The sequence below is a fragment of the Tupaia chinensis genome, unplaced genomic scaffold (genome assembly GCF_000334495.1).
Source record: "Tupaia chinensis unplaced genomic scaffold, TupChi_1.0 Scaffold000099_1, whole genome shotgun sequence".
Taxonomy (NCBI): domain Eukaryota; kingdom Metazoa; phylum Chordata; class Mammalia; order Scandentia; family Tupaiidae; genus Tupaia; species Tupaia belangeri.
In genome coordinates this window covers 3,656,081-3,677,609 of record NW_006159563.1, presented here as the reverse complement: position 1 = coordinate 3,677,609, position 21,529 = coordinate 3,656,081, and the positions used below count along the sequence as shown (strand labels likewise).

At 40.2% G+C, this 21,529-nt stretch overlaps 1 protein-coding gene across 1 annotated transcript in view; it reads left to right on the top strand.

Annotated features, from left to right (window-relative positions):
- The window catches only part of RASGRF2 (Ras protein specific guanine nucleotide releasing factor 2), a 289,250-nt gene that overhangs the window by 100,800 nt on the left and 166,921 nt on the right, over positions 1–21,529 (top strand). The window contains 2 exon segments of the mRNA XM_006143501.3: positions 18,373–18,520; positions 20,719–20,808. Coding sequence (XP_006143563.1) covers positions 18,373–18,520; positions 20,719–20,808 — 238 coding nt within the window.

Here is a 21,529-nt window from a genome sequence, read left to right as displayed (position 1 = left end):
AAAAAAGTATGAACTTTGTGTGTGGGTGAATAAAAAAAAAAAAAAAAAAAAAAAAAAAACAACTTTTTTTTTTTTTTTTTTTTAAAGTCATGAGAACATCTTGTTTTATATATAGGAAAGTGGTTGGCATCTATTTGGTATTGTTTGACCTACAGTCAAGACCAGGGCAGGTATGATCTTGTTGGGAAGCAGGCTGTAGAATCCACTTAAGTGATCTAGATGAGGGATGGTGAAAATTTTTTTCTCCTTGAATTTGATTTGAAGATTTGGGTAGTAATTGATCCTTTTTGTCTATGTCCTGACTTTTTGGTATCATGTTTCCTTTTCCTCTGATGTGAAGCCTGGAGCTGGGTGCTTTGATGGTTCCTTTTAATGCACCTGCTTTCCACCTGAGCTCTTACATTTGTCTTTGCATTGAGTTGCCTCTAAAGTTTCTGCTTTTTAAATCAGTGAAGGTAGTGCCTTTTTCATTTAAGTTCACTAAGTGAAATTTTGGGGGCAAACTCGAATCTATGAAATTTATCCAGAATTTGTTCATACATGAACAAAGCCAGGAAGTTAATGAAACTGATTTGGAAAAAAAAAAAAAGGTAGGTCAGCAATTTTGCTTAACATTGTGCTAATAAAATATAAATTAGTTGTGGTTGGTTAACTAAAACTTTCAGCCTTAGAAGACTCTCTAAAGCCATTAATTTGGTTCTGCTGCATTTTCAATAGAAAAGTTTTAAATACTCAATAGTGGTTTTATTGATCTCTTTTTAAAAGTCTGAGCTTTTGGGGTTGACAGGTGGCAAAGTGGTTAAGGCACTGGACTCCACATGGCTGACCATGGCTCAAATCCTGGACTTGACAGCTTGAAAATTATGCCAGATGCGTGTGCATGCCCAAAATCTGAGGAGGAAAATGGGGAGAAGGTATTGCAGCGTGGCCATTCCCCCCTGGGAGGTGATTTCTCACTTTCACTGTCTTCTTCTCTCTTCGGAGTGCACAAGCCTTATGGAAAAACCTTTTTTTTCCCCCTTAAGTCTGAGCTTTTGATTAAGTGATAAAAATTTTAGCATTAGTCCTTTTATGAATTGCAAGTCCTTTTACAGATACTACATAGAAGCAAAAGCTACTCAAAACCCCCTCTCATGTCCCAGCTGTATTCCTGTTTCCCAGATCTGTTAGTACCAGCCTAATTGTACTGTCTTTGTGGACCATGAAAATCACATTGTTGCTCATGGCTATGTGTCCAGCACATGTTATGGCACCAATTTATGTGTAACTGCTACTAAGACTCAGTTTTGTTTGGTCTACATGGTTTGAGACCAGAACATTTTAGAAATAATTGAGTCTATGCTTATTTCATAAGTGGTTTGCTACTTGGGTATGGAACTCTGGACATTCTCAGTAACTGATATTTCTTCTTTGTTTTATTGGCCATATCTGTCCACCATGGTTGATTTAGTTGTAGATGTTAGGACAGTCAAAAACACTTAGGGCTTATCATACAACTAAAAACACATCGCTTCAGTATTTCATCTGCTCGAACACTGACCAACCCTCAGCAGTACGAAGATGGTCTTGGCCTGCAAGAGGGTCTAAGTTTGCAACTTCAAAGACTCTTCCCAGCCTGGCCTAAGCATAAAGCCTAAAGGACCTGGACTATGACAGTCAGTAAGAAAATAAGAAGGAGGGGACCAGCAGGTGACATAATGGCTGGACTCATGTGAGATGACATAGTCTTACTGGACTCCATGTAATCGACTGGTTTGAGTCTCAGACCTGGTGGCTTAACACTTGCATGTGGGGAACATGTGTGTGCATGCCCAAGATCCTGAGAAGAGGATAGAAAAGAGGGGATTGCGGTTGTCTATACCCCTGGGGGTGATTTCTCGCTTTCTGTCTTTGTCTCTCATGCATACACCCTATAGCAAAAATCTCTCTTTAAAAAAAATGGAAAAGAAAAGAAGAAGGAAGCCTGTGGTGTGTGTGCCTAAGATCCTGAAAGAGGGAAAGATGGAGGAGAAGGGATTGTGGTACTTTCTCACTTTCTCTCTCTCTCACTCTGTTGAGTGCATGTATCTTCCCTCTGTCAAATTAAAATAAAAAGAAATAGAAAGAAAAGAGGAAGATAGTCTAGAGATGTAGGAGGGGTAGCTATCAAAGGACTTTTTGATGACCTAGATATGGACAGTGTTAGACCAACGTGGTATCTAACACATCTGCTAGGCCTCTGACTTGGATGATGTCACTCATGGGGAGAAGAAATGATGAATGAGGGAAGGTTTGTGGAGTAAAGATAATGAGCACTGGCCAGGAGGGCTTCTTTAGGAAATTGAAAGAGCAGGATTGATTCCTGGGAAGGAAGAGTGGGATACTATAAGATACTGAAGTGATCTCCCTGCCTCTTGGCTTGCAAGGTATGCAAGAATGAGTGCTATAGTTTAAGTGTTTCAGCTAAGTCTTCATGCTGTTGATACCCAGTGAGGCAATGCTGGGAGGCAGCACCTTGTGTGAGGTATCAGGGACAAGGGGATGGACCTCTCACAAATAGTTTAAGGCCATCTCAGTTTTTCTAATTAGTTCCTGTAAGAGTGGGCTGTTGTAAAAGCAAGTTGAACATAGATCAATTGAACAGAATAGAGATTCATAAATAAATACCTGCATATACAGCCAACTGATTTTCAACAGAGATGCTAAGGACATTCATTGACAAAGGACAGTCTCTTTAACAATTGGTCCTAAAATTACTGGATGTCCATGAGCAGAAAAATGAAACTAGACTGCTATCTCTCACCACATAAGAAAAAATCAACTCGAAGTGGATCAAAGACTTAAATTTAAGACTTGAGACTATGAAACCTTAGGAGAAAACATAGGGGAAATGCTTCAGGACATTGGTCTGCACAGAGATTTTTTTTTTTTAAATTTTTGGAACCAGAACTGAAAAGCAAAGTCAACAATGGCAATAATCAACAAAATAAATTATATCAAACCAAAAAACTTCTGTACAACAAAGGAAGCCATCAATAGAGTGAAGATAGAACCTACAGAATGGGAAAGAATACTTATAAACTATCTGAAAAGTGTATTCTAATAGCTAGAATACATGAGGGATTAAAGATCTCTGTAGCAAAAAAGCAAGCGAGTAAGCAAACAAACAAACAAAAAACCCAAATGATTTAGTTTAAAAATGGGCAATTGACTTGAGTAGACAATTTTACCAAAAAAAAAAAAAAAAAAGACTTCAAAATGGCCAATAAGGGGACCAGCAGTTAGCGTAATGGCTATGTCACTGGACTCCCAAGTAGTCGACCATGGTTCGCGTCCCAGCTCTGGTGGCTTGAAACTCACGCTGGGCGCGTGTGCGTGCGTGCCCAAGATCCCGAGAGGAGGACGGAGGAGAAGGGATTGCGGCATGACCATCCCCCCTGGGGGGTAATTTCTCGCTTTCTGTCTATCTCTCTCTGTCTGTCTGGTGAGTGCATGTGCCCTATAGCAAAAAAAAAAAAAAAAAAAAAAAGGCCAATAAGTATATGGAAAAATGTTTAACATCACTTACCATTAGGGGAATGCAGCTCAAAACCATGATGAGGTATTTTTTCACCGTAGGAAGCACAACTATTATAAAACAAAACCAAGCAAACAAAAAATAACAAATTATAGCAAGGATGCAGGGGAAGGGAAATTCTTGATATGAAAGAATGTTTAACATCACTTACCACTATGGGAATGTGATCAAAACCATGATGAGGTAACCTTTCACCTTAGTTATCATGACTATTCTAAAAAAAATTCTAGCAAGGATGTAGTGAAAGGGAAATTCTTATAGACTATTGGTGGAATTGTAAATTATTACATTACAGAAAACAGTATGGAAGTTCCTCATAAAGCTAAAAGCACATCTGCTGTATGAGCTAGCAATCCTACTTGGCATATATCCATGGGAAAAGAGGTATTGCCACCCAATGTTTACTGTAGCACACTGTTCACAATAGCAAGATATGGAATCAACTTAAGTGTCTGTCAACAGATGAATGGATAAAGAAAATGTGGTGTATATATAAGTATATGTATACAATAGAATACTAATCTACAATAAAAAAGGATGGAATCTTGTTACTTGAGGCAAAATGGATGAACCTGGATAACATTATGTTAAGTGAAATAAGCCAGCCACAGAAAGATAAGTATCATATATTTTTTTTTCACTCATTCATGGAAGCCAAAGTTTGTTTTCATAGAAGTAAATAATGAAATAGTGGTTACCAGAATTTGGGAGAATAGAGGGGAAACAGGGAGATACTTGTTAATGAATTGCAGTTAGGTAGGAGGAATAAGTTCTGGGTTTCTATAGTATAGTACCATGACTGTAATTAACAATAATACATTCTATACTTCAGTATAGTTAGAAGAGAGTATATTGGATAATCTTAATCTGAAGTAATAATAAATGAAGTGGTGGATATACTAATTACTCTGTTTTATTCATTACACAATGATATTTGTGTATCAAAAAAAATCACACTGTACCCCATAAATTTTTTTTTTAAAGAGATTTTTGCCATAGGGTGCATGAGCTTGCCAGAGACAGAAAGTGAGAAATCATCCTCCAGGGAGGTGGCCACTAGAATTATGAACCAAATGAATCTCATTTCTTTGTAAATCACCCAGTCTTAGGTATTTCTGTTACAGCAACACTAGTGGACTATGGCAGTGAGTATCCAGGGGGCTCCTAGAGAATTGAGGTGTATCCCGAGGAGAGAACAGGGTTTGGGTTTCTACTAATTTTTTTAGCATTATTTTTTAAATTATTATTTTACTTAACATTTATTTATTTATTTTAATTTTGACCAGAGAGGGACAGAGCCAGAGTGAGAGTGAGAGCAAGAGAGAGAGGGAATGAAACAGTCAGACCCTAAGGGGCAGAAAAGAGAGACAGAAAGCTGCCAGGTTGGGGACTCGAACTGTGGTCAGCCATGTGGGAATCCAGCACCCTTAACCACTGCCACCTGTCAGCCCCAGTTTCTACTAATGTTGAGATCAGGGAGGGTTGGTGGGAAGTTGGATATTTTGAGAACATTGTTATCTGGTCCAGAGCACCATCAAGCGTGTCTAGCTTTGCTCACTCTGCAGATGTATGGCTTCTGCTTTCCATGTTTGAGACTGTCCCATTGTCTTTCGCCTGTTTCCAACTTTCTCCAGCCAAACTCTGCTCACAGTCCCACATCGATTCTCTTTCCTCTTCTCAGTGTGTGTCTTGTGCAGGTGGATCTTAGGCTTTCCCCTCAGAGGAGGGCATTCCAAGGGAAAAAAGGAGTTGGGCATGTGCTTTAATTTCTTTTTTTTTTTCCTTTTTTTTTTTTTTGGAGAGGTTTTTGTTATAGGGTGCATGCGCTTGCCAGAAAGAGAGAGACAGAGAGACAGAAAGCGAGAAATCACCCCCCAGGGGAGATGGCCACACCACTATCCCTTCTCCTCCATTCTCCTCTTGGGATTTTGGGCATGCACCCACATGCGCCCGGCATGAGTTTAAGCCACCGGGTCCAGGACTTGAACTGCGGTCGACTCCATGGGAGTCCATCGACATAGCCATTACGCTAACTGCTGGTTCCTGTGCTTGAATTTCTTAAAGCTCACATCAGATTTAGTCTGGCAAGGGCTTGACCTAACCCTTTCTTTCTTACTGTCAATTCTACCTTGATGAGCAAAGAGACTTAATCCTCCAGTTAAATCTTTCAATTAAGTCTTGTTCTCTCTTTTCCAGTTAAAAATAAAAGCTCTAATCCAGCCTCTTGGATCTGCTTTTATCCTTTTGATAGTCCTTTTGATTACATGTGCCTGAGACAGCCTGCCGTTTATATTTGCTCTCTCTTTACCTCTGGACCGTGTATACACTGAACGTGGTAACTGCACCAAATACCAAACACCTAATGCTCATAACCACATTCTTTTCCTTGGATAGAGGGTTAACTGAAAGCAAAGTGCAGAGTATAAAAGTCGGAACAGTACTAAAAGCCACTGTGTGTATCGTATCATCCCTGTAAAAATCAGCCCTTTATAGAATGTACATGGAGAAATCCTTCACAAATCAAAAAAAGTGATCGCGTAGAACAGCTGAAAATGTTACATCTGTCATGGCAAAACCACAGAACTAGAAAATCAGAAATGGGCAGCGACGTTGTAGCCTGAAGCAATCCTAAGGCCATATTTATATTCTTAGAATAGTAAGACTGTCACTACTTTAAAGCCGAAAATGTGGATTTTGTTCATTTGAGATTGTGTGCGCATTTAGCAAAAAATTCTGTCAGGCCTGTGTCTCCGGATTTGCCATGATGAAAGAGAATCCAACATTTTTTTTCGCTGAGAGCCCACAAAGGGCAATGTCGAAGAAGAGAGATTTTATGTTTGAAAACTGTGGAAGACCCTCTTGATTTGCTGGTTATAACTTGTTTTCTACAGGGCTTCTTTTCAGCCCTTTGCTAATACTTCTACCTGACAGTTTTCTTTCCCACTGTTCATAGTGTTCTTGCTTCAAATGCTTGTCCTGCTTCTCAAGTCCATGACCTTCCATCTGCATTCACAGAGCAGCGTCTGTCCTCACGTCCACCCTTTTCACCTGCCGTCCTCATGGACCTTCTTTGATCACCGCAGGAGAACCAGCTCTGGTTCAAGGCAAAGCTCTACCTTGAGCTCCTTCTCTCTGATTTCTTGTTCCACGAGTTATTCCATTTCTTTCTTATATTTTTCGATTTACTGCTCACACCTGACCTTTTTCTTTATATTTGTTGAATCTCCTAGAAATCTCTCCCATCCGAAAAGAAAAACGAAGCACCTCTCCTTGGTCTTGAATTCTCCTCTAATTATTGTCTTCTCTTGCACACTCAGGCTTCTTGAAGAAATAGTTTGGTAGCTGACCCTGGGTACCTGGGTCCTGTTCTCTTTTCAGCCCTTTGTGATGGATTTTTGTCCCTACTCTACTGCAACTGTTGTCACCTGGCTCAGCAGTGATTTTCCAAAGCTTTTCTTTCCTTATATATCTGTTTATGTATAATACTTGATTTTGAATTACACAAGTAATGTGTAAATGCAAACTCTCAGAAAAATAAAATTTAGACAATGCAAAAGTATGTAGAGTAAAAGGTTATAGTCTCTTTTTATATCCCCCACCTTCCCATTCTCATTTCTCTGAGCCCAATACTTCCTTAAAAGTTTTTACCAGTCACAATTGATTGTGCATCTGTTCAGGTTTTTTCTACACATTAGTACATGGATAGACAGGATGATTACATAATGACGTATTCTTTTAATTTACTATTCATGTTATTCTCAACATTTTTACCCTACTTTGGAGGATTGTTTTTGTTTTTTTTTTTTCTTTTTTAAAAAGATTTTTTGCCATAGGGTGCATATGCTTGCCAGAAAGAGACAGTGAGAGGGAGAAAAATCACCTTCCAGGGGGCATGACCACACTGCAATTCCTTCTCTTCCATTCTCCTCCACGAATTTTGGGCATGTACACACATGTGCCCAGCATGATTTTCAAGTCACCAGGTCCAGAACTCAAATAATGATCAGCCATGTGGGAATCCAGTACTTTAACCACTACGCCACCTACTGGCCCCTGGAGGATTGTTTCAACATTCAAATACAGAGCTCTATGCCATCTCTTAAAATTCTCATTCCTTTTACTTATCGCATCTCTTACTAATGCTCCTTCTACTCTGTTGAACATTTCTTCTCATCCTATTTCATTGCTCCTAGTGTTCTCTTTCTTTCGTGTTGCTGAGGAGAACTTAGCCTTTGCTCCCCGTCTCTCCTCACATGGCTTCCACTTCCAAGACTTCCACCGTGTTGACAGGGCCACCTTCTCACAATGCTTTCTCTCTGCTAACGTTCATGCTGAGTGCACCGTGTACCTCTTCTTGTTCAGTCCTCATGGCAACTCATGGAGTAGGCGGTTCTATCCCCATTGAATCTGAGTCTTGAGAGATGAAATGACCTCTTGAAGGCCACCAGTCTAGTAGGTGGCAGAGCTAGAATTCAAGCTCAGCTCAGGCTAATGCCAAAGCTTATGCACTTAATCACCAGAATATGATGCCTTCATTACATGCAGAAAATTGCAAAAGTCTAAAACTAAGCTCACATTTTTCTGAGTGGCTTTTTATCCCCTTCTTCCTGTCTAGGGAATGATCCTCTATGTACTCAGTTACTCAACCCAGCAAAATGTAATCCTATGTTCCCCTGCGCCCTCACCGCCCACTGATCGCATCTTATCAGTCACTACTTGGGATTCTATCCAGAGAGCGTCACTGGTCTCCACTTCTCTCCATGTCTCTCACAATTGCTGTGTTTCATGTCGTTAATTCCTATTGCCTGGACTATAGCTCAGCCATGTATCATCGTCATCTCTCCTCCTCCTCCTCCTCCTCCTTCTTTGTAGAGATTTTTGCCTTAGAGCATGTACACTTACCAGAGAGAGACAGAGACAGTCGGAGGGAAAGTGAGAAATCATCCCCCAAGGGGATTGCCACACTGCAATCCCTTCTCCTCTATTCTCCTCCCAGGATCCTGAGCATATATGCATGCACATGTGCCTGGCGTGCGCTGGTGTCCATACAGAGAGGAGGAGAAAGCCCCCCTTGATGAGGCATGGCTATGCTGCAATCCCTTCTCCTCTATTTCTTCACTCCATGGTGATTTGGGCACCCCCCCACACACACAGACACACCTGGAGTGTTTTTTGAACCAGAGGATTGAGGTTCTAACTGTACCATCAGTTATGTGGGATCCAGTGCCCTTCACCACTGGGCTACAGGGCTGGCCTGCACTTACAGGAATTTTAATGTGCTAAGATGTCCCTTCCAGTGTGACTTACACCAGTGCATTTTTTAGGACAGAGCTCTTGGCTATCTGTACCATCCTTCTTCATTTTCTTTCTCTGCCAGCAGGAAACAATGACCAATCTGGTTTTTGGGCCCCCAGTGTAACTTCTTATTTGTCTCAAAGCACCTAAGAGATTATTGTATTGATTTGTTTATAGGTCTGTCGCCTTGTCAGCCTGAATTCTTCATAGCAACAGAGTGCTATTCATCTCTTTTTCCCCAACCCTGACACAGTGCTAAATTGCTTTTTGGAAATATGTGTACCAGTTTAATCTCTCTCTACTAAGGCAGGGGAAAGCTGGAATCATTTTCTTAACTGATTACTTATTATATTGACAGGCAAAAACTGGTATCTTGAGTGTAATGAGCATTTCCTTGATTGCTGGCAAGATTGTCCATTTTTTGCTATGATTAATATTAGGTGGTGATTTGCTATTATTTATATCAGGTATAATATAGGTGATTTTCTATTCTTTTTAGGTTTTTTAATAGAGCACGTGTGCTTGTTGGGGAAAGGCAGAGACAGAGAGAGGGAAAGTAAGAAATCACCCTCCAGGGAAAATGGCCACACCACAATTCCTTTTCCTCCATTCTCCTCTCAGGATTTTGGGCATGTACACACATGTACTCAGCATGATTTTCAGGCTGCCACATCTGAGACTGGCACTGTATTTGATCATGTGGAAGTTTAGCACTTTAACCACCACTTCATCTGCTGGTCCCTGTCTGTTTTTAAATGAGCTCTTTGTATGACAAAGATAGTATATACTTGTCTTTTATATTTGTTGTGAATTGTTCTACACCCTTTATTTTCCATGGAATTATAGGAATTTTTTTTACTTTAGAGTTTTTGAATTATGATGCAATCAAAATACATTGCTTATGGGGAGACATTCTATTTTTTTTGTTTGTCTTTTTGTTTGTTGTTCGAATTTTTTTAAAAGAATTATTTTATTAAACTTTATTTATCTATTTATTTTAATTTGACTGGGGGGGTGGAGAGAGAGAGAGAGAGAAAGTGAGAAAGCAAACCATCAGGTCCAGGATTTGAACTGTGGTTGGCCATATGGCAGTCCAGTGCCCTTAACTTCCATGCCACTTGCTGAACCCTCCATTTTCTTTAAATTATGTATTTGAATCAAGATATGCTCTGCATACCATAAAATCCATCATTTTAAAATGAATAAGTCAGTGTTTTTCTAGTGTAAGAGGACTTCAGAAAGTTCATGGAAAATAGAATTAAAGTGCAAACTTATTTTGGCACAAAGGAACACCTGAGACTTTATATTGGTGTACGAATTTTCCCCTTGTCTACTTCTCACTTTCTTCCTCTTCAGGGAACCTGTTACTTTGTCATTCCTCAGCCAGGCCAGGTCTGCTTCCACCTCAGGGCTCTTCTACCAGGTAACCACATGGCTCACTGCTTCAGGTCATGCCCTGGTACCATCTCCTCCCAGAGAGCCTCTCATGCATCTTGGTTAAAACCAACACCACTGTCCCCCCGCTTGGTATTCTATTCCCATCTATTTTTCTTCTACAGTACTAATAGCCAGGTAATACCCTACATATTTTTCTTATTAATTTTATTTATTATATTTCTCTATTCATTATTATATAAGCTTCAAAAGGGGACAGGATTTTTTATTTCTGTTTTGTTTGCTCTTGTGCCCAGTGGTTTGACAGTCCTTGAACACACAACATTCAGTAAGTATTTATTGAACCGAAGAATCAATTCAGATTCTTAAGAACATAAGGAAGCAAATCAACCTTGCTTACAATCCCAAAGCATGGAGTAAATTACCATTAGGACTTGGTGTGTTTTCTTTTATCCCTCACTAAATATTAAGAAGATGTTGGAAAATTTAGAAAAGCACAGAAGAAGTAAGTCAAGAAGTAATTAAAATACACTCATAATCGTGTCAGCCACAGAAAATTCCATTGTGTATTTTGATATATGCCTTTCATCTGGAAGGCCTAGCTTTCTCTTTGTCTCTCTCTTCCCTTCTCACACGCCCTTATATCTGTGCATATTCACAATTTCCTCCCCCTGCAAATGAACACAAATACGTATGCTTAGAATATACACAATGGTTACCTTAATTTATTGACTTTTTTTTTTTTGGTCCATTTATCAGTAGGATTAGGGTATTCTCCATTTTCTTTTTGAAAGAAAGAAACCTTATATTCTTCTACTATGCATATTTCCGTACTGTTTGATTAGGTTTTTTTTCTACAATGAATCTCTGCATTTTATAATAAAACTAAATTAAGGCAAGAAAGTTTAATTTGTAAGTATTTTTGAAAATCTCAGATAGAAATTTAGGAATTGTAATAAACGTATTAATGATAATAGTGTTGAAGTTTGCATTACCTCTTTACTATTTCTCTCTTTACTAAAATACCATCTCTGTACTAAAATAGACAATGAAATACAGTAGTACATAAGAAATGAGACATATAGCTCAGTCTCCTAAAAGCAGAGAAATATACTATTATACTTAAGAAAGAAAAAATTTCCAAAGGCTCAAATCATAAGTTGTTTGTCTGCTGGTTTCTGTTAACTACTATCACCATGTTTATTATTACTAAACATATTCAAATATAGGGTTTTGAGGTTTTCCACAAAATACATTATAATTTTAGTGCAGCCAAGTATATGGCAGATTCAATCATAAGCAAATAAAACACAGTTGTTCTTTTTTTTTTTTTTTTTAAGAGCATAAAACACAGTTGTTTTTTTTTTTTTTTTTTTAAGAGCGATTGTTGCTATAGGGTGCATGCACTCACCAGAGAGACAGAGAAATTGAGAGAGAGACAATGAGAAATCACCCCCGGGGGAATGGCTATACTGCAGTCCCTTCTCCATTCTCCTCTCGAGATTTTTGGGTATACATACACATGCATCCGGCGTGAGTGTTAAGCCCCCAGGTTCAGGACTCAAACCTCAGTCAACTTCGTGGGAGACCCGTGACGTAAACATTATGCCATCTCCTGGTCCCTACGGTTGTTCATTCTAATAATAATCTAAGGAATCCTTTCATATAATTTTTAAAAAAAGGATCTCAATGGGGCATTTTAAACAAAAGAACATCAAAAAATGTTATCAGAGGTAGATTGGCCATAGTTTGTAAAATGTCATTTTTAGCTGTTATGTACTATGGCTGAGATACTTAACTATAAGACTTGTTCTACAGAGAAATATTTCAGGCTGTGGCCTGGGATCATGCCACTAGTGCTAACTCAGCCTTTATTGCTTTATTTTTTGGGAGATCAAGAGGAAGAGGAGGAAGCTACTTTCCAGATGTTCTGAAGGCACATGTTTAATCAAAGACCATAAAGCTTCCTTCTTGCCTACTCGCATTCTTTGTATTTGTTGATTCTGAGCTTGGAGCTTCTCTGGGCTACTCTTGGTGAAAAACATTATAATGAACTAATAAATACACAAGTCTTACAATTATATCCAACCACAATTTATGATACCATTCATAGGAATCACATTGCAAATTAGAATTATAAAGAAATAGAGTTTAGATGGAAGTGCAGTGGTAATGCATCTGGACCCACATGGGAAGGTATCAGGCTTGAATCAGGCAAACAAACCAGCACCTGCTGGTGATCCAGCTTGTATTTGTTAAAAGTGCTGATTCTTGGCCAGCAGATGGCGAAATGGTTACCTTGCTAGACTACCAAAAGGCCCACCAGGGTTTGGGTGCCTTGAAACATGCTGGGTGTGTGTGCACGCTTCCCAAGAAAACCTGAGAGGAAAACAGAGAAAAAGGGATTGCAGTGTGACCAGTCCCCCCCCACCCCCCCGGGGGTGATTTATCCCTTTCCCTCTCACTGTCTCTCTCAGGCAACTGCATGCACCCTAAGGCAAACATGTCTACAAAAAAAAAAAAAAGTGTTGATTCTTATTTCCCCTGATTTCTAAGTATGCTCCAACTGATCTTGAAATGGGCCCAGTAAACTGCATTTTATGATGGTTCTACAAATAGTTTTTTAAATTTTTATCTACTTATTTAATTTTGCTATAAGGACTGTGTACTCACCAGAGAGACCAGAGGTGAAGTAGTGGGGGTGAAAAATCACCCTCATGGGGGATGGCCATACCACATTTCCTTCTCCTGCAGTCTCCTCTAAGGATTTTAAGCATGCACATGCCCCTGGCAAGATTTTCAAGCTGCCGGCTTTAGGATTTAAACCGCACAAGGGGCCATACAGGATCCCATCCAGTGCCTTATCCTCCATGTCACCTGCTGGCCCACAAATAAATAACTTTTTGTTCCCAAGATATTTTTTCCATATTATTATTTTTATTTCACATTTATCAGACATGAATGTTTATTGTAAAAAACAAAAAATGTGATGAGTAAACAAAAAAATGTGTAAATAATAATCATCCCATCCACTTAAGAAAATCACCATTGATATTTTGGGTTGTATCTTTCACAAAAATTTCTTGTTATTTTATGTATGAAATGGGCATTATTATACCTTCAACTTCCTTTGGCAATACCTGTTCGTTTCCATCATAACAAATAGACATATAATTTCAATAGCTACATATAAATGTACTTTTAATTTTTTAAAGCAATTCTCTATTGTCATATTCCCCCAGATTTGTCCACCATTAATAAAAAGGCTGCAAAGGAGCCCTTACACATATGTAATTTGCACAACTCTGATTATTTTCTTCTTGCCAAGAATTATTTAATTTTTTTTCATTTAATTATTGTACATCCTTACACCGTACATGATTTTTCCCAGCATGAATATATTCCATATTAGTCTAGTCCAAGACATTACCATACACATCATCATCAACAGATTCCTTTCCATTTTCGTGTTTGTTAAATGTTCTTTCTTGTCCTGATTTCCCTCCTCCTGCTCCCTACCACTCACCCTCTCCTATAGTGTTTCTAGGAACAACTCTGATTGTTTTCTTGTAACAAGTTCTTAGATTTGGAATTTTGGATCAAAGAATTAAAGGAAACTTTGCAAAACATATTTATAATTTAGTTTCAAGGAGTTCATAGAAACTTTAATTTTCAACAGAAATTAGTTTGCTGGTTATTTATTTATTTATCTTTGGAGAGGTTTTTGCTATAGGTCGTGTGCGCTCACCAGAAAGACAGAGAAATAGAAAGCGACAAATCAGCCCCCAGAGGGATGACCACTCCGCAATCCCTTCTCCTCCTTTCTCCTCTCGGGATCTTGGGTACGCACGCACATGTGCCTAGAGTGAGTTTAAGCCACTGGATCCGGGACTCAAACCGTGGTCAACTACATGGGAGTCCAGCGACACAGCCATTACGCTAACTGCTGGTCCCTTATTTATTTATTTTTGAGAGAGATTTTCACTATAGGGCATGTGTGTTGGCCAGAAAGACAAAGAGAGACAGAGAGACAGAAAGTGAGAAATCACCCCCGCCAGGGGAATGGACACACCACAGTCCCTTCTCCATTATCCTCCCCGGATCTTGGGCACATACACACGTACATGGGCCCGATGTGATTTTGAAGTCACCAGGTCCAAGACTCAAACCATGGTCAGCCATGCAGTAGTCCAGTCATGTAACTGCTACGCCACCTGCTGGTCCTAAGGACTCAGTAGCTTTAAATACTTTCTCTCTCTCTCTTTCTCTCTCTTTTTGGAGAGGTTTTTTGTTTGTTTGTTTTTGTTTTGCTATAGGGTGCATGCACTCACCAGAGAGACAGAGAAATTGAGAGAAGGAAAGTGAGAAATCACCCCCGGGGGAATGGCTATACTGCAGTCCCTTCTCCATTCTCCTCTCGAGATTTTTGGGTATACATACACATGCATCCGGCGTGAGTGTTAAGCCCCCAGGTTCAGGACTCAAACCTCAGTCAACTTCGTGGGAGACCCGTGACGTAAACATTATGCCATCTCCTGGTCCCTACGGTTGTTCATTCTAATAATAATCTAAGGAATCCTTTCATATAATTTTTAAAAAAAGGATCTCAATGGGGCATTTTAAACAAAAGAACATCAAAAAATGTTATCAGAGGTAGATTGGCCATAGTTTGTAAAATGTCATTTTTAGCTGTTATGTACTATGGCTGAGATACTTAACTATAAGACTTGTTCTACAGAGAAATATTTCAGGCTGTGGCCTGGGATCATGCCACTAGTGCTAACTCAGCCTTTATTGCTTTATTTTTTGGGAGATCAAGAGGAAGAGGAGGAAGCTACTTTCCAGATGTTCTGAAGGCACATGTTTAATCAAAGACCGTAAAGCTTCCTTCTTGCCTACTCGCATTCTTTGTATTTGTTGATTCTGAGCTTGGAGCTTCTCTGGGCTACTCTTGGTGAGAACTAGGCTTATGAAAGGGATCTGTCTCTGTGGTTTCCTCTACTCCAATTTTCCCACCAAACTAATTTTGCTTGGTTTTTCTCTTCATCGAATTTCATGGAAGTTCAGGTCTGTTGATGGCATATTTTCCCATTTCATAATGTTTCATTCTTTAAAAACAACTTTCCTAGCATTTCAGTGGGACCTGGGAGGTGAGGAAAGGCAGATGTTGGTGATGAGTCTACATGAACTCAGCCTCACATTCTGTACTGGATTTGTCTGTTTCCTTTTTAAAAGAGAAAATAAAATAGCACTTTGCTACCTAACACTGATCTAATATATTTATAATTCATGTGGCATATCACTAATAAGCTTCATAAGGAAGGGCAGAATTTTTATCATAGTAATTACCTTTGTCATTTTCTATTATTTTCTCCCTTTAATGTTCTTAAAAGCCACATCATGATCCTTTTACCAGCCTCCCAGCTAATTGGGTTCCCAGGAGCATGTAGGAGCACCCCGTATGAGCTGGTCAACCTGGGATCTGAGCCCAGGTCTCCTCTGAGGCTCCATTTCAGGTAGTGGTGCCCTATTCCCTGCACTACCATGGCTAGGCCCCCAAAAGCATCTCTCTGTGAAGTCTAGTCTTCTCTTTTTCTCTCCTTTCCCCGTCTTCCCACTTACACTTATGTCCCTTTACTTTCTTAGGGTTCTTTCTTAGAATAAGTGATGTAAAATTATTGCTGACACTATGTTCTTTTTTAACACTAATAGCACACATGATGTAAGTGCTGAGGATGTTGAGATAATTAAAATTGTGATTTTTAAAATTGTTTTAAGACTCTTTTGGTTCCAAGTAACACACACCTATGTCATACTAGTTTAGGTTAAAAAGGGAATTTATTAGAAGGAAATTGCAATATCTTGCTGAACTCAGGGTAAAATCGCTTTCAGATGTCTTGAGACTCTGGAACCAGAAACTAGAAAGCCTATAGGGAGCCTGGTGCCCATACCTGTCTCAGACTTTCTAGCTCTCTTGTCTCTGCTTTTCTGGGCATCTGTATTGTCTTGTTTATTTCAGCAGACTCATTTTAACTCTTTGTCATGGACGTGGCCAAATATAGCTGCTCAACAAGGGCACCCTGACTTTCTAAGTGCATGTCATAACAGTTCAAGCAAATAGGGCGAAGGCACAGCCCCAGGTTCCAAGGAGGAAAAAAAAAACTATTTGGTTTAGCTTGGGCTGATTATCTCATTTAAGGCTGGTTTAATATGATATTGAAGGCAGGATTTTGTAGTGTAAACATGGTTGTCAGGGCCCAAGTTCCCAAAGAGGAGGTAAGTAGATAGAAGATTGGGCAGATATCTCAAAATATGTCTGCTGCAATATTCTTGTTTATGTCTATGTGTTATTTCTCATCAGGCAGATAGTTTAGCTTGAGGTTAAGAACATAGGCTTGGCGGGACCAGCAGTTAGCGTAATGGCTATGTCGCTGGACTCCCATGTAGTCGACTGCGGTTCGTGTCCCGGACCCGGTGGCTTAAAACTCACTCCGGGCGTGCGTGCCCAAGATCCCGAGAGGAGAATGGAGGAGAAGGGGTTGTGGCATGGCCATCCCCTCTGGGGGGTGATTTCTCGCTTTCTATGTCTCTGTCTCTCTCTGTCTGGCGAGCGCACGCGCCCTATGGCAAAAACCCCTCAAAAAAAAAAAAAAAAGAACATAGGCTTTGGCATCAGATGAACCTTTGTTTGAATTCCAGACCTACCACCTACTAGCTGCATGTCTGAGGCCAGTACTTGGCTTCTGCAAAGATCAGATTCTTTTTCTGTGTAATCGGGATCACAAATCCTGTCTCTTGGGATCGCTCAGACGATGAGATGAGATAATATATGGTGTATCGTATGCACAGTAACTGTGATTACTGCTCTCATACCACTTACGAAAGACTGCCTAAGTGAGAGAACATGCATCTTACCACCCTGAGTAGTGCAAGAAGATTTGAAGGCAAAATGCTGGATGCCACAGAACTGTAAAATCTAAAAGTGAGTTTCATGTTTACCACAGTTGGCCAAAGAAATGGACTTGGGCTGGCCTGCTGGAGTGGGGTCCCTGAGAGTCTGAACTTCTTTCTTTCTTTTTTTCTTTTTTTAAAAAAAAGATTTATTTATTTATTTATTTAATTTGTTGTTATTATTAATTATTATTTTTAATTTGTAGACAGAGGCAGAGAGAGAGAGAGAGAGAGAAAGGGAAAGTAAGAAAGCAAGCTGCCAGGTCTGGGACTTGAACTGCAGTCAGCCATGTGGAAATCCATGTTCCCAACCACCATGCCATCTGCCAGCTCCCAGTCTGAACTTATTTCTAGAACAGAATTTTTGTGTCTGTTGGCTTTGGAAGGAAACTAATCAGGTCAGTCCATGACCTGGTGGTTAAGGGGGCTGGATCCCACATGGCTGACCACACAGTTCGAGTGCTATTTGCAAAGCCTACCAGCAGCTTGTGCACATGTGTTCAAAATCCTGAAAGGCGGGAGAAATAGAGCAGAAGGGATCGTGGCATGACCACACCTATGGGGGGTGCTTTCTTCCTCTCTCCCTGGCAAGCATACATGTCCTCTGACAAATTTAAAAAAATTAAAAATAAAAAAGGAATAGTCAATGCTCTTACAGTCCTGAAGAGACACCACAAGGGCGATGGTCACTAGTACAATCAGGAGTTCTTTTTAGCCAGTGCCTATTCCAGTCGTTGCTGCCTTCGTCCTGCGTGGTAGCGGCTATTTTGATTGGCTAATTCCTTACCTAGTGAAATATTTTGAATAGAATCCCTGCAAGCCACATGCCATCGATTCAACAAACTTTAGGGTTTTTTTTTGTTGTTGTTGTTAAAGAGATGTACTGCTTAAAAAAAAACCCCAAGACCTCCTTTGCACTTTTTTTCATTTATAGGATAGCATTGTAGGCCCATCATTAAATGTACTATTAGTACAGAATATGTAAAGTGATAATGATTCACATTCTGTCTCATTAAAGGGCCCCAAATGTAAGCTGAAAGTTGACGTTTACATGAAGTAGTGTTAGCCAAACAAACTGTGTTCATGGCTTCTTCCTTAAATGTAGTGTTTGCTATTCTATATAGAACTATAGTAGAACATTATTTCCATGACTAACTGTGTAATTTTCTCTCAAGTTATGCAGACATTTTGATTGAGAGGGAAGTTTTAATGCAGAAGTACATTCATCTAGTTCAGATCGTAGAGACAGAAAAAATTGCAGCTAACCAACTCCGACATCAACTTGAAGATCAAGACACAGAAATCGAAAGGCTTAAATCAGAGGTATTTGCCAGCTGATAGATTCCTTCTCATTGTGTCATGTTTATTGTCTCCTCGTGATTACCTAAGGCCTATCTATCCAGGACAAAGGCTTAATCTCAGATTGAGTTCTATTGCCGTCAACGCCCAATGGCTGGGCCTCAGAGCTAGACGGGAAGGTAATGTCTACATCAGGGTTAGGTGATGTGCTCCGGAACATTTCACGACGGTGTGCTATTTTTCGGTTATTCATGCTCCTGATCTCCTTCATTAAATGAGAGATTCAAGAATTAATTATAATATTTTACTATTTTCAGATTGACCCTTGTAGTAGTGGTAAGTATGAGAGAGATTCAATTAAAGTCCAAAATAACAACTAAGGAAGAACCACCAGAACTGAATTCACAAACACTTTACTTAAACTTGATCTAAGGAGTCCCATGTTCTCCCCTCTAGAGTTTTGAGAATATTTGAGTTAAACTATGAAACGTTGCCAGGGTGCAGTTTCTCACGAGGTTGGAATTCCTGCCTCCCCTTCCCTCGGAGCGTGAACTTCTCAGACTCTGCACTCCAGGACAATGAGGCTGATGCTAGTGAGGGCCCCAGGAGTCCTGGAGTCCACAGCTATGTGGTGTGCCTGGGTCCTCCCTGTCGCCCAGGTCTCAGTCTGTGCAAAGAACACTGGGTATACCTTTCCTCCTTGTCCTGTTGTTCTCCTGGGAAGTGAGCAATAACTGAAGAATGAAGAATGTAGAGAATGAGATTTCTCCTTCTTCCTGCTCAGTGGTGCATTAGTGTATTCTTGGATTCAAAGAGGGAATAGAATGGAATGACGTGACTACAAATTGTATCCTTGTTGACGAAAACAGTTCAGACCCTTCAGATTTGGCAACTTTCTTGTCATTTTTGCTCTCATCAGGCATTTTCCTCATACCCTCCTCTGAGACATGCTGTGGATCTCGTGAGGGGTCTTCTCCTCCTGCTCCCCCATATGTCCCCTCCCGGGTACCGAGCACAGGAAGGAGCAGATTCCAACTGGGATGTGATAGCTTCTCCACTGATGATCAGTTGCAGACTGTGTTCACCATATCATTAGAGTCGTTAACTTCTCGCTGCAACCCTGATAGAGCGAAAACAACAACAGAAAACTTAACAAACCATTTAAAAAGACTATATCAGGCACTGTAATTTAAAACAAAATTATTGTGTTCTTTCTCTGACACAGTAAGCTAGAGCAGATGCTTGTCTGCTTAGTGAAAGAGGTTGGTATTTACTCCATGAGAGAAACTCATCCCCATGCGATGTTCCCCGTGTTTATTTATGTGTGCTTCTCCGTCTTCACTATGCTCTATTTTAGTCTGACTATAGATTGCAGCTAAAACCCGTCAGTAGCAGGTACATCTTCTATGGCTGCTTGACAGGAGCCATAATTTATTTCTTGCTCCTTTCAGTCTCCCACTCCCTTGCCAGAAAATGGCAGAGTGTATTTGGTGTTGGGACAAAATGTAAAGGCAGGTCAGAGGAGCAATTATGATTTCTTGGCTTTGTAAGCATTTCCTTGTTAGTAAATCTGTTTTGGCTCTTAGGCTTATCAGAGCTTGTGGTTGTGTGGTAGTGAGTGAATTTTATTGCTAGTTGTAGCTGAGAGGCCACGGGGCCTTGAATTGCTCCGTACAAGTCACAGCACTAAGCTGGGGATATAAAGAGGTCCCAGCTTGTTTTAATCCTTTTATCCTTTCCTAAGGAATCCTCTTGGCTGGCTTGGACCAACCCCTTTGCAGGTACCATCTTCCAGGAGCTCTGAGAGTCTGCTGTACCACGTGTACTGGGTGGCACAGCCGGTCATGGGAAACGAATGTTTAGCCATGTGTCATTATTTTGGGAGACCGTAGGCTATGATAGGCACCTGCCTTCAGACAAGGTGGTTGACATGCCCTGGAGCTCCACAGGAAGCCTTGACCTGGTCACTACTGGCAGTTAGGGCTGAGTTTGAGGATGTTTTTCTCCTAACCCAAACCCAGTTCCCACCTTCTGCAGTCACTCGTAATCACTTTTGTTAGAAACACCACGCTTCCCCCACCTCACCACCAGGGCAGGAGAGGGTGCATTGGAAGTACTTCCTGAGGGTCTCAGGGGGCCACCTTTGTAGGCAGGACTTCCTGTGTGTTATGCTGTATTCCAGTATTTCTCCAATCATGAAATGGACCAATTTTGCGTTCTAGATTATTGCTCTTAATAAAACCAAGGAAAGAATGCGACCTTACCAAAGCAACCAAGAAGACGAGGATCCAGACATCAAGAAGATTAAAAAGGTAGGACACTGGAGGTTCTGGCTTTGCAGAAGTATGGCAACCAGTTTGACCTACCACAGTTTGAAGCTGACTCCAGCAGCTTGAAAAACATGCCAGCTGCATGTGGCACAAATCTTGGCAGGATGGAGAAATGAAGGATACGAGACTATAGTGTGACCTTGCCCCATTTGGGAGATGCTTTCTCTCTCTCTGTCTCTCTCTGGTGAGCTCATGTATACTCTGACAATAAAATAAGTAAATAAGTAAAATGGCACCATTCCTTTTTTTTTTAAGAATTATTTTATTTAGCTTATTTATTTATTTCTAACTTGACCAGAGAGGGAGGGAGGGAGGGAGGGTTATTAAAAAAAAGAAAAAAAAAAGAGAGAGGAAGGGAGGGAGGGAGGGAGGGAGGGAGAAAGAGAGAGAGAGAGAGAGACAGAGAGAGAAAGAAAGTGAGAAAGCAAGCCATCAGGTCTGGGACTCAAACTGCTGTCGGCCATGTGGGAGTCCAGTGTGCTTAATAACCATACCACCTGCTGGCCTCAACACCATTCCTTTCTTAGGGTTAAAATTTTTTAATTTGAATCTGGTTTATGTTATTATATTGCAAGATTAATGCTGCTACTTTTCTTTCAATAATATGAGGTTGTATGTAAACAAAGATATGAATAAAACCCAATTTTCAGTTCCATTGCAGAAGCTGGTCTTTTAGTAAATATGTGAACCAGCTATTGTTCAG